This window comes from Peromyscus maniculatus, chromosome X, assembly GCF_049852395.1.
Source record: "Peromyscus maniculatus bairdii isolate BWxNUB_F1_BW_parent chromosome X, HU_Pman_BW_mat_3.1, whole genome shotgun sequence".
In the NCBI taxonomy this organism is placed as follows: Eukaryota; Metazoa; Chordata; class Mammalia; order Rodentia; family Cricetidae; genus Peromyscus; species Peromyscus maniculatus.
This window is the reverse complement of record NC_134875.1, coordinates 114,799,185-114,813,437: the sequence shown is the minus strand read 5'-3', so window position 1 is coordinate 114,813,437 and position 14,253 is coordinate 114,799,185. Positions and strand designations below refer to the sequence as shown.

The following is a 14,253-nucleotide window of genomic DNA, read 5'->3' as shown; positions in this document are numbered from 1 at the left end:
TAAATCCACTGCAGCACCTTGTCCTTCTGTGCTTTCCCACTTCTAGTTTCGGATATGACCAGTCTAATGGATGCTAGAGTGCAATGGCCTCTAGCCCCCTGCCCATTTTGTGGGATGTGGTGGAAATGACCCAGTTTCTGCAGGATTTTGCTGCATTGAAAAAAGATGGTGACTTCTAGAGGGTCACAGAAATACAAAGATATGCTAGGCTGAACTAAAGAGGGCTGTCCTTCTGCCGAGAGAAGCAGGTAGGACCGTGATGAAAAGAGCTTTGGGTTAGAACCAGAGGTTGGCTTCGGGAGGACCCTGCATGACCTTAGGCAAGCCATTGAGCTTCTCTGAACCGTAGTTTTCTCTTTTAAAGCAATGATGAGGGTGTTAGAAGGATTCAGTGGGAATAGGAGTGTAAACTCATTTGGAAATTACGTTCTATGCAATGCAAGCTGGTGTTCCTAATGGATAGTTAAAGAAAGATCATTTTGAAAATTAGCTATCTCATTGGTGTCTGAAACTACACAGGACTGAGAAGGCTCCATTCTCCTCTTGTAGTTTCCATTGTAAAAGAAGGAATTGTTTCTTCTATTTCAAATCTAATTTGGGCTTGGAAATTAATGCTTAGTTCATAGGTAAATGTATTTGTGGTCTATTCAGTCAGCCTATCACTAAGTTCTGCCTTTGCTAGTCCGTGTTTGTGTCCTCTGTTTCTTGCCCCACCCTCTCATCCTATCCTAAGTGGGCGGTCATCCCTGCAGCACTGAAGAGACTGCCCGTTTCCCTCTTTTCTGGACTCCGAGGAGTTGATGCCTAGGCTCTGTATGCTCTCGTTCCTTTTCTTTTTTTTTTTTTTGGTTTTTCGAGACAGGGTTTCTCTGTGTAGCTTTGCGCCTTTCCTGGGACTCACTTGGTAGCCCAGGCTGGCCTCGAACTCACAGAGATCCGCCTGCCTCTGCCTCCCGAGTGCTGGGATTAAAGGCGTGCGCCACCACCGCCCGGCCTCGTTCCTTTTCATACTTGTTTTAAAGTGGCAAAATCTAGGTATGATGAGATGCACATATTTTAAGTAATTTTGAATTTTAACAAATGGATATACTCATTTAGCTATCCCTGAGATAAAAAACATTCCCATCGTACTGCAGATGCCTCTTCCCAGCTACTTCCTGCCCTGAAAGGTAGCACTGTAATGATTTCTATCATTGTTGATCAGTTTTATTCCTTCTAGAACTTCATGCAAAAGGAAACATGCAGAATAATTCTACTTGTATCTGCTGTCTTCCCCTCAATATAACAGTCAAAATTCATGTCATTGTATTGGTAGTTCCTTTTATTTTATTATTCAGTAGGTTTCATTGCACGAATAATCATGGATTAATAACCATTAATCTTCTGTTGATGGACATTTGGGTAATGTGTAATGTTTGGCTATTATGAATAAAGGTACCATAAATATTTGTTCATGAATATTTTTGTGACTTAGGTTGTCGTTTTTCTGACACTTAGGAGTAGAATTTTTGGGTAGGTATGTAAAAACAGTCATAGTTCCACTTTGATACTGAACTTCAAAGTGATTAAATCTTTAAGGTTTTAAAAAATAATCTTCTCCTTGGAGAAAGATGATGTGCCTGCTTCCATATGAAACCTCTTGTAAAGGAATTGAAGGGTTCTTTGGTTTGCCTTTGAGTTGTGTGTTTTGGGTTTTATTTGGGAAGGAAGAGAGTTAAGCAATAAGTAATGTACCCTTTTTCTGAGTGTAGATTCAGTTGAGGGGCAAGCTAGAAATCAGATTGATGCTAGCCTAATTATCAGCTGTTGCTCATGTAGCTAAATTGAGCACACCCCTTAGATATATGGCTGATTGAGATACCCACTTTTACAGTCACAGGCAGCCTTGGCCAGCCCAGCCTTTCCCCATAGTAGGAGAGGAAAATCTGTCTCTCCGAAGCTCCTGTGTAGCTGAGTTTCCATTGAAACCTGGCTGGTGAAATACATCTGTCTCTCCATGTTAAGACCCCTGTAGGTGAGGGATTTGAGCTGAGGGTCACATGGTACCCTCCTCCCTGGAGGGTCTCCTCTGGGTGGTAGACATACCCTCTCTCTTACGGGAAGCCCAAGTCTATGGGTTTCATAAAAGCTCACGAAGCTCACTCACTAGGATCCTAGCCATGCTTCAGCTTACTGTGCTTAAAACCTTTTGGTAAGGTTCAGTTGGTATGAAGAGTTTAATGTGGTTCCATCAACATGGAATGATTTTTAAAAAATCATATCAGAGGACAATGCCTGCCCACAATTTGAAAAATTACTTTTGAAGACTTGGGTTACATGCTCTCTATGAATTTTTCTTTTGTGGTATTTACATTTGTATCTACTCCTAGTAGGTTCTGAAATGCACTAAATGCGTTGCTAGGCAATCTTTTAGATATTTTAGTGTGTTATAATTTTGTGTTCTAGTTGCTAGGAAGAAACGTAAAATAGATGTGAGTCTGAATGAATGCTTGCTTGCTTGCCTCCCTCCCTTCCTCCCTCCCTCCCTCCCTCCTTCCCTCCCTCCTTCCTTCCTCCCTCCTCCCTCCCTCTCTTTCTCTGTCTTTCTCTCTCAGGGTCTCATGAGCAGCAGTCTGGCCTTCTGCCTGCTAAGCTTACAGGTGTGTGTCACAATGTCCAGCCAGTTTGGTGTTCTTGACATGCTATTGCTGTACCTTCTCTATTTGAAAAAGATCAAACTATGCTAAAGATGGCACCGTAACAGTCACCTCTGCTCTCTACCCAATTTGATTTAGAAGTAAGCTACAGAAAGAAGCAGTATATATATTTATATATTTTAAATCCTCAAAGTGTTAGTCCACAGAGATGAGAAATGGTTTCATTTTGGGCGATAATTTCTCCTTTCTGTTGGAGCTGCTTATATTTAACTGTATTGCTACCATATTGGGAAGGTCATTGTTATGTGTTCTGGAAATAGAAGGAGTGAAGAATAGCATTCCCGTTTTTGTGACTTAGTAACTTATTTTACAGGTAGTAAAATCATTTAAAAATATTTTGGTTATTGATTAAGAGAATAATAAACATGTAATACATTTACTCATTTTTATATACTTGTTTTGGCATTCTGTACAATAAAGAAGATAATTTATTTTTATAATAAATAATGTTGAATTTATTGTTCAAAGTTCATATTAATTTTCTTTGGGGTTATATTATAAATTGGATACATTTAAATAGGGAAGCATATATAAATTATAATTAGATTTGTCATCTAAAAGAATTAGAATACTTTTTAAAAAAGATTTATTTATTATGTATACAGTGTTCTGCTTGCATGTATCCCTGCATACCAGAAGTGGGCACCAGATCTCATTACAGATGGTTGTGAGCCACCATGTGGTTGCTGGGAATTGAACTCAGGACCTCTGGAAGAGCAGCCAATGCTCTTAACCTCTGAGCCATCTCTCCATCCCGAAGATGTATTTTTTATTAAAAAATAAAATAAAAACCTTTATTTTTAGTTTATGTGTGTAAGTGTTTTGCCTGCATGTATGTCTGTACACCAAATATACGCAGTGTGGGTGGAGGCCATAAGAGAGCATCGGATCTCCTGGAACTGGAGGTATAGGTGGTTCTGATCTACCATGTGGGTGCTGGGATATGTGTGGGAGTCTGCTGGAGTCCAGCTCTGACCTCTTCCCACCTATCAAAGAGTTCTTGGGTGGAGGAGAGAGGAATGAGGAAATATTAGAAAGACCTAGACTACGAGGAGGAAGACAGAGACACAGGATGGCTTTGGGAGGGCCCTCGGTCAATACCCAGCTACTGCCCAGTACTTTATTCAAAAGGGCTGTTTGTAATATGCCAAGGGGAGCGGCAAAAGTCCTCCCCCTTGCTAGATCAAAGCACACTGCACAGCCAAGTGCAGACCCTTCCAAATACCTGGTAACCATGCCCATGACCAAATCATCTCATTATGCAGGCCTGCTGGGTAAAGGAAGCTCAGATTCTCCGACTCTGAGTAATTTGGGCTCCCACAGAATTGAACCTGAGTCTTCTTAAAAAGGAACCATTACTCTTAACCACTAAGTCACCTCTCCAGCCTTCAGAAAACTTCAGTTTTTAAAAATCTTCAATGCAAAATAAAAATTTGAGGAAACTTCTTCCCTTTTCCTACCGAAAGAGTTCATAAATATGGACTGTAGAGAAAGTTTTTCATTTAAAATGATACCTTTTGCTGGGCAGTGGTGGTGCATGCTTTTAGTCCCAGCATTCAGGATACAGAGGCAGGAGGAACTCTGTGAGTTCGAGGCTCACCTGGGCTACAGAGTGAGTTCCTGGAAAGGCGCAAAGCTACACAGAAAATCCCTGTCTCAAACAAACAAACAAACAAACAAAAATGATACCTTTTGGGTTTGGAGAGATTACACATTGGTTTAGAGTACTAACTGTTGTTCTAGCAGACCTAGGTTCAGTTCCCAGTACCCACACTGCAGCTTACAACTGTCCATAACTCCAGTTTCTGGTCTCAGTGGGTACCATGCACACACATGTTATAGAGACACACATGCAGGTGAAACATCCAAACATTTAATATAAAATGATACTTTTTTAATGGGTATAGATGATGTATATAAGCATTAGGCCAACCTCAAATAGGCAGTGCACTCTTCAGCCCTTCCAAAATGTATAGTGTAGTTCCTGTACTTAATTAGGAGTGATGAAATGTACACATTCAACCAGGGGAAAAAAACTATTCTGGATATCTGAGTTTTCTACTTGATTGCACAGTTGAGTTTTTTCTTTGCTAATTCATTTGTTTTTTAATCCAAGGCTATGGTTCCCTTTTACGTTTCTCTCCCCACATGAATGTAAATTTGGTTTGAATATAGCATGAAAGTAGTAAGGAGAAACTGCTATTTGAATTCATTGCTTTTTAAGTGATAGAAGTTTCAATGGGAATATTGCACAGCATGCTTCAGTTTTGATCCCACTAAAGAAAAGATGAAGAAAGTCAAAAGAGCCCGCCAGCCATCCAGGCAAAGTACTACCATTTCCTAGATGCAGTTTATATGGCTAGAGCTGCTGATTATTCAAATTAGGCCTTTGTTTAATTCTGACCTACAGCCAGTATTGATTCTAGGCTAAAGTCACATCCTTCAAAACCACGAAGGAACACAAAAATGAGCCCCACCACTTCAGAGCATGGTCTAAGATACCACAAGAAGCAGGAGTAAAAATGAATACTTGTAATGTGGCACATTACTAGCTATTGATTCACTCTTTCTAAATTTCATTGAGGCTCTCACTGTTTTACTCTCTCATTTTATTCCTAATCTTAACCTGATTTGAGTTTTTTTAGTCTTATCATGATATTGGCTAGATGCCTTTAGATTGTTTAGTGAAATTATGGAGGCAAGTGGATCAGGATTTGTGAGTTTCGGGTAGATCTTGGAGTATACACTCCAGTTCCTTTTTTACCTTTTCCTTGAAAAGCACATGCTACATCAGTTTGAGTGTGAAATAATAATTTTGGAGTAGAGTATTTGTAAACCCTGCTAGCATTCTCTTTTGTTTTTCAGGTCCTTATGAAACTAGGCAGCCCATTGGCCAGCCTGAAGGATCCTCATCAGAGGCTCCAGTATCCAAACCACTTCGTCGGCAGGCATCTCTTATTCGGGTAAGTGATGATGTGGGCCTACATCAGTGACAGAACTTGGAGAAAATTTGTACTGTAGAAATATGGCATTTAGGGATGGAGATATGGCTCAGCAGTTAAGAGCATTTACTGCTCTTGCAGAGGACCAGTGTTCCTGTCCTCGTATCCACATTAGGTAGCACACAACCACCTGTAACTCCAGCTCCGGGAGTCCAACTCCCTCTTATGGCTTCAATAGGTACCTGCATGCATGTTCATATACCCACATACAGACACACATGCACACACATACTTAAAAATAAAAACAACTCTTATAAAGAAAATCCTGGAAGAAATATGGCATTTAAAATTATTATTTTACAGCTAGCATACAAAGTAATGGGCTTAATTTTAACATTTTTTTTTTTTTTTTGGGTGGGTGAGACAGGGTCTCACCAAAATGATGTCAAACTCCCTGTGTACCTGAGGCTGATCCTTTTGTCTCCACCTTCTAAGAGCTGAGATTGCAGGCATGGGTCATTATGCTTGGCTTCACTGTTAACATTTCACACACACACACACACACACACACACACACACACACACACACACACACCGTACTTTGTATCTCCTCCATGGCCCTTTCCTGCCGCCCACATCCTTACATACTGAATGTCTTTTTCTTCCTAAGTCATCCATCCTTCTGCTTTCCTGAGAGATGTATTTCATTGTCTTTTATTGAGGAGCATGGCTTTTTGATCACTCTCTATTTTGTTCTGAGAAAGATATAAAAATACCCCATCATTCAAACATTACACTTCTCTCTTTTGCTTGTATATTTTCTTAAATCTTCCCTGTTTCTATCTCCTTTCAGTCTCTAGAATAAAGCAGAGGTTGGCTCTTGATCTTCAGTGTGTCTAAAGCATCCCCACCCCTTCATCTACTTAATCACAGAGCACCTTTTTCAGGAGGCCTTCACATTTCCTAGAGCAGCTTGTCTCGTGTTTGCCTTCCTCTTTATTATTACTCGTTTAATGCCTAATTAACTGTTTTCCATTTGCTGTGTCTCCAATTATGTGGTAAGCGTTTGGAAGGCTGCACTTGTTCTGTATTCTCTTGGTGCCCCAGACAATGCCATATGGATAGCAATTGGTTTGTAACTATAAGCAACTACTACTTTTTGCATGTAATAGATACAAAATATTATGGCACAGGTATAATGATATTCAGTGTCTTCTGGTCACACCATAGCTTAGATAGTTTCAGCTTTTAATTCTCCAGTGTTTTCCTTTGGATAAAGAGCTCTGATTTTTTCCTCTGTCCATAGCTCTTGTCTTGTATAGTATCTCTAAGTTCCTTTGTCGGGAAAGTATATTACTAAAGACAGGCCGGGTAGTGGTGGCACATGCCTCTAATCCCAGTACACGGGAGGCAGAGCCAGGTCGATCTCTGTGAGTTCAAGGCCAGCCTGGTCTACAGAGTGAGATCAAGGACAGGCACCAAAACTACAGAGAGAAACCCTGTCTTGAAAAACCAAAAAAATAAAAATAAAAATAAAGACAGGCGTGTGTGTGTGTGTGTGTGTGTGTGTGTGTGTGTGTACATGTACATGAGAGAAACTATCAAAAAGTTAGGTTTATTCTTTAACATGAAAGACAAAAGGAAGTGGGTGGGGGTTTGTATAACATTTCAATTGTGGAACTCAGGAAGAAGGACCATTTCTGCACAGGCAGATCTACTCAAAATAGAAGATTGGACTCAGACACTCCAACAAAGAAGTGGGCTGCTAGTTTGGAAGAGAATAAACAGTCTGAAGAAGATCCTGCAGTTCATTCAGTGGATGCCTTTTGTTAGACATGACACATAACTTGATCTTAAAGCAGTGCTCTGTTTACAAAGAACTCTCTAAAAGATGGTAATTAAACCATATGTAATATTTTCTATAACCATAAGCTCTAGGCACTGCTGTCTCTATTAGTATAGATGGATGGCTCTAGGCACTACTGAGGTCAAGTAGCAAGTCTAAGATTTCATTCATACTTAGTATGTGGCAGAACCTGAATTTGAGTCTAGTAAAGTTCATTGTCAGAGTCTGCATATTAAACACTTAGTTCAACATTAGAGTCCCATATTACAAGAAGGCTAGATCGTATCATGAACATTAGATATTATAACCCTCCCTCGTGTGTGTGTGTGTGTGTGTATGTGTGTGTGTGTATTTGAGTGCATATTTGGTGCTTGGGGATGGACTCCATGGCCTTGCCCATGTCAGGCAAGGACTCTACTACTCCACTACATACTCATCCCAAAACTATTCTTGAAAGTCTGTTATTTGTGGAGCATACCTGGCAGGAGTGTCAAGAGTCCAAGGTCATTTTTGCATACATAGTGAGTTCAAGGTCAATTTCTACAACTCAAGACTCTAACTCAAAAAAAGAAAAGAAAAGAAAAGAAAAAGACATTCTCTTTTACGGTCAGCACAGATCAGTTTTACCCTCAAATTGAAAGGAAGGTTGTTTCTTCAGCTGAGCCCCAGATGTAGTACTTGGCTGTGTTTTAGAGATCCCATGGTATAAAAATATGTGCCTTTAAACACTAGAATCACACAAATTTGGGAGGCATGTTTGCATTAGGGGAGGGATTGAAGAGATTCCTCTCAAAGCTCTCTAAGGTGTGGACTGCAGGTTCCTGCAGAGTATGTTCTGTTTCTGTAGAGATGAAATCTTGAGTGGGTAGAAACACTGGTCAAATTAGCAGTGAATCTTTGACTTCTGAGGGGTAGGATGAGGCTTATGGGACCCTTTCTACCATGCTCCCTGGAAGCAAGGCCATGAACTCTCACTTGTATTGGTGTCCTGTGATTTTCTTCTGCTGAGAAGCATGCTTCTTGAACCCTTCACTTGACAAATCCTTAGTGAATGAATACCTGTAAAGTACCAGATACTATGTTAAATGAGATATGCCATGACTAGGTCCCACCCTCATGGAACTTTCAGACTATTTTATGAGATGACTATTAACCAAGCCATCCCAAAGTCAACATATGGGTATAGTATATGATGTGAGTGAAAATTATGCTGTACTTTAGAGGTTAGTCAATTAAGGCTTCTTTGGAGAGTAACATAACATTTGAAGTGTGAAGAGATGGAGATGTTAGCCAGGTAAGGAGGTAAGGATGGGGATCAGGTAAGAAAGCAGACAGAGCTACATGTACAAAAACATTCTTGTACTTCGTGTCTTGTGCATATTAACTCAGTACTCACAACTGCCTTGGGGGGTAACACTATAACCTCCATTTTAGATGACAAAGCCTGAGATGTATATACTTTATTGAGTTTTCCCAAGATCACAGCTGGAAATGGAATGGACTAGAATTCAAACACTGGACACATTCCTCCAGCTACTGGCCTAGGAACTGGATGGAAGATGGTGATGTCATCTTAAGCGAGGAAGCACTGGACAAAAAGTGGTGCTGAGGAAAAATCTGGTGCTGTATGTTCAGTGTTGAGTATCAGGAATGGAGCTTTTGAGACAGCCCAGAGGAGATGAACAAGAGTTCTATGTTTGCATGGGTTTGGAGTTTTGGGAAGAGCGGAGGCTGGGTATGGGTGTTTGGCAAGAATTGACTATTGGAAGCACAGGGAAAAAGCAGGTTCTGCCCAGGTCCAGCTTGACATGGCCTGGAGCAAGTTCTTTCTCTTTTTTGTTGCATTAACATCTTGGTGTGGACTTAGCAATCTACCCCAGCAGTGTGCCAGTCTGATTCTCTTAATGTTTGTTCTCCTAGCACCTGTTTGAAGCATGGCCTTCTGTTCAGGATGACAGCAAGGGGCCTTTCTTGCCCAGGATGGCAGTCTGTGCTCTTCGTGGTTGCTGTATTTTCCTTTCTTCAGCTCCGAGGTTTCCTTCTTATGCCTGTCAGCTTGCTTTGGCTGGACTCCATGTTACAGAAAGCAAAATGCCAATTTGAATTAGTCATGGAGATTAGGGGATTGGAAGTGAAGGTTCTTGGTGGTGGGGGATTAATATTTAAGTGCTATGCTTGTTGGAGTGACTAATTCCCCTCATGGTGCCATGCTCCTGTGCTGATGGCAGTCTATTCTCTTTGTTCTAGCTTCATTTGTGGCCTTCTATTCAGACCTTTCTTTCCTGCTTAATTGCAGTGGGGGTGTTGAAGCTGTAGCCCAGTGGAGAAAATGCCAGACTAGCATAGTAAGAACCGGTGCTCGAGTCCACAGCACTTCCTAAACTGGGAACAGGAGCGGACAGCAGGAAGATTGGCAGTTCTGGAGTATCCCAGCCTTAGCCAGCACACCTGAACTCCATCATGAGACCCTGACTCCAAATCCCTGCCACCGCCATGGAAAAATTAGAAGGGACATGAATTCTGGATCCTAGGGGAGGCCCTTAGGGCCCATGGCCAGTGCTATTGTAGCCCATGAGCTTGGCATTTTGGAGGTGTTGATGTCAAATTAAGGTTCCAAAATTTGGAATGGTCAATATTTTTCCTTAATATTTTTTGTTTAAATAATAGATTTTTTTTCCTCATTAAAATTTCAGACACCTATTTTGGTGGATGATTGATGGTAGTTTTCAAAGAAATTGAAAGTCTTCTTTTCTGTTTTACCTGTTATCAGGTCTTCAGAGGCCATCTGTGGCTTTCATGTTTCCTAAGCTATTCTGGACATCTTGCATATAGTCTGATTCTGCCCGCATAGCATCTACAGCTATGCCTTCTGCTCCCACTTGTCTCTGCAGTCTGTGTCTCACCAGGATTGTTGGAAGCTATGTTGGGTCAAGTCCTCATCTTACTGAATTTCTTGGCTGTTTTTTGTCACTGCTCTTCTTGGAATGTTCTCATTATCGGTGTGCATGATACCCTACCCTCCTGGTTCTGTGGCTACTTTTGCTGAAATTTCTTTGCAGTCTTCCTTCTGCCTGCCCCTAATGCAGTGGTCCTTGAAATCATTTCTCACGCTGTTGTTCTTTAGCTCATAGAATCTGGTGGGGATGTGTCTCTATCTGCCAGACCGTCTTACTTTGATGACTCACTGTCACTTGGAATTGATGGTTCTTTATCACAGTACCAGCTCTCCTGGGTCCATAACCCATTACCATGAACCAGAAAGTCGGTCATTATCTTTGACTCTTCCTTCATCCCTTATGCCCATTCAGTTACCAAGTCCTGACCATTTTATATGCCAGACTCTTGTGTTCTGCCTTACTTCTCATTTCAGGCAATTATCTCCTGTCACTGAATCTGTGATATTAACCCATAATCTGCCTTCTTCTAGCTGACATCCTCTTGCAGACAAAAGTGGATTTTTTTTTTTTAATCAAGACAGGCTCTTGCCATAGCTGGGCTGGAATTTGCTATATAGGCCAGGCTGGCCAAGGACTCAGTGATCTGCTTGCCCCTGTCTCCTGGGTATTGAGATTAAAGGCACTGATGCCATGCTTGGCAACAAAAGAGATTTTAAAAACACTAACAGGCAAGAGATTTAAATATTATACAGTGTGTCCATGTGCTGAAACACCACATAGCACTCATTATTATGTACAAATTTTATGTTTTTAAGTTCAGTTAAAAATAAATGTAGTTATTTCTCCCCTAGCTGCTCATCCTGCACTGACTTTGAATTTGTCACTCTGCTCCTTGTTCTTTTTTTTTCCTTTTATTTTACAATACCATTCAGTTCTACATATCAGCCATGGATTCCCTTGTTCTCCCCCCTCCTTCCCCCCTCCCCTTCCCCCAGCCCACCCCCATTCCCACCTCCTCCAGGGCACATTCTTGAACATGGCTCCTGGGCTCTCATGCCGTTTGGTCTCTGCTTTCCTGTTCGGCCACAACAGCTCACTGCTTCACACTCGCCACACTGGTCTTTTCTCAGGTGGTCAGCATTCTCTAGTGGAAACTTGACTCTTTATCTCTACTTTTGCCTCCTTTGTCTGAATTCATCTCTGCTTTCTCCCTCCAGAACAGCAGGAAGTATGAGAGTTTTCCTACTGTGCTCATGTATATGTGATGCTTGCAGTTTTCCATACTTAAAAAAACCAGTTTATTGCTCAATTGTGTATTTATTAGTGAAACTTAATCAGACGAATGGGAATCTGATCATTATGTATTTCCATCTTCAAGGCAACTAGAATTTTTTTCATAATGTTCCCAGAACATTTTATGCAGACTCAAACAAATAGAATGTGTGTGTGCGTGTGTGTGTGTGTGTGTGTATGTGTGTGTGTGTGTACATGTGCACTTGAATTCATTCATTCATTCATTCATAATACCCCTCTCGCATTTTATTTTTTTAAACCCAACTTTAGGGATGCTGGTTTGGCAATTGAAATTTCCTTTGAACTACATCTGATGAAAACACAATGATCTTCTATTTGAACTCCCCCACCCCCACTTTTGAAACCCTACCCAGGCTTGCTGTACAGTGTCTTTTTCTGGAGGGATGAGCGTAACAGTGCCGTGGAGCACATTCTGATCACCATTCTTCTTAGCTAAATGATGGCAACAGAACTTGGAGTCCTTTAGAAGCCTGCCATTGCATTGGGTTTTGAAGCTATTATTTTTGTTGCAAATTTTGTGTCAAACTGGTACAGAAGCAAATTTTAGCAGCATGCTCATGTAAATTTGTGAACTGACAAGCATTTATTACATGTAGCTGTGTATTTGTTTCCCACCCAGTCTCAATTTTTTTTTTTAACCATGTTTCTCCCCAACACCCTGAGAGTTCACTTTAGATACTCAGGGCCAGAAACAAATTCTCCCTAGTCCTTGAGCCCTTGTGGAATAGTTCTCACGAGAAAAAGCAAACATGTAAGGATGATAAAAGAAAGAAACACTCATGAATCTCTGTTAGAACGTTGTTGGCGTAGGTCAGGAGACAATTGCTTGTGCCACAGGTAAATTGTTCCTGTAATACTTTTGATGGGAACAAAAAGAAATAGTCTTTTGGGGAGGCCAACGTGGCACTGAGATAATTGTGTTTTCTTTTCTTGTGTGCTATGAAAGTTATTTGTGGGTGGATTGGATCAGGATTCTGGCGAAATAAGTAGAGCAGAGTGTAGACAACAGCTGAAAGATTAGGACAGGGCCAGCCAGAGTGATTACAGTGGCCTCATGAGAGCTGGTGCTCTGAGCCGGGAAAAAGAGCACAGCAAGTCTCCACATCAAGACGACAAGCTAAGCACTGTCTCGGCCACCGGTTAGCTTTGGAAGTGGCCTGCAAGGCAGCTTAGGACCACCAGAGCTCACCCAGGGCTTCAGGAACTCATTTTGAGGCATCATTAGGTTCCCCCCCCCCCCCCCCGTGTGTATGTGTGTGTGTGTGTGTGTGTGTGTGTGTGTGTCCATGGCCCACACATGTTGACTTAGACCTTTCTTTTGAATCTTCCCCCTCCCCCTTGTCTAAGAACACTCGTCCTGACTATTGAAGAGCCCCAGTGGCTACTTCAGCATAGTGTTATCTCTACATTTAGTTCTTGTGTTCTCTTTTTTTTTTTTTTTTTAAATTTTTTTATTATGTATACAGTATTCTACCTCCTTGTATGTCTGCAGGCCAGAAGAGGGCACCAGATCTCATTATAGATGGTTATGAGCCACCATATGGTTGCTGGGATTCGAACTCAGGACCTCAGGAAAGGCAGCTGGTGCTCTTAACCCCTGAGCCATCTCTCCAGCCCTCTTGTGTTCTCTTGTACTTTCCATTAAGTCAGGATGATGTGCTTGCTTATGAATGACTGAAGTTAAACTTACGTGGGGACAAATGAACTACTTACTCCATTGTGGGAGCCCGTTCTGGGGTTCCTCGTGGCTTTACCCAGCAGGTCCGAATAGAGGATGATCAGGACCACGGGCCTGAGTGCAGGTGTCTGAGATGGTCTGCACTTGGCTGTGCTGGGGGAGGAGGTCTTTTGCTCCTCCCCTTGGCGTCTCTATAAAAACCCTGGGCCAGAGACAGTCTGGGCCCGTTGGAATAGGTTCCAGGCCCTCTCGAGGCTGTCCTGTATTTTCTATCTGTTTATCTCCACAAGATTCTCCGCTATAAATCCTTCTATCTAATATTTCCTGCTGCTCGCACTCAAGAAAACTCTGGGGAGCTGTGGGGTTGGTGGGTAAACGCCCCACACTCCATGATTAGTTTACTGCTAACAGGGCCATGGGGAGGGAAGTCTGCAGTTTGGGTTGTTTCATATTACACAGTGAGCAGTACACTGCAGATGTTATTTTGTGGCTGTGTGTTGTGAGCTCTTAAGATGCTTATTCCTTGGAGCCTAAACATTTTTACAAAGTCAAATATTGAAAAGGATGCTGAGTAAAAAGTGACCCTCTCACTCCTACCTTCTAAGCACCCATCACAGAAACAACTATGACACATGTCTTTTGTATAACTGTATACAAAATACTTATTATATATGACTCAATTTAAATACATATATAATTATATATAGTATAATCCAAGTTTGTAGTTCAGCCATGTGGTAAGTAACCTATTATACATCAGCATTTTTCTTTAGCAGTAACCTTACTGACATTCTGTGGCAATACGCAAAGACTCTGTCTTTTTGTGTTTTTCTTACACAACTCTTGGGACTTCGTTGTATGCATTTTCTATAAGCCATTT

General features: G+C 41.4%; 1 protein-coding gene across 12 annotated transcripts in view; it reads left to right on the top strand.

Moving 5' to 3' along the window:
- Reps2 (RALBP1 associated Eps domain containing 2) overlaps nt 1-14,253 on the top strand; it is a 251,310-nt gene that overhangs the window by 111,419 nt on the left and 125,638 nt on the right. For all 12 annotated transcript variants that reach the window (XM_076561820.1, XM_042268750.2, XM_006973223.4 and 9 more), the window contains exon 5: nt 5,562-5,659. In XM_076561820.1, the coding sequence (XP_076417935.1) occupies nt 5,562-5,659 (98 nt within the window). The remainder of the gene's footprint in view (nt 1-5,561; nt 5,660-14,253) is intronic.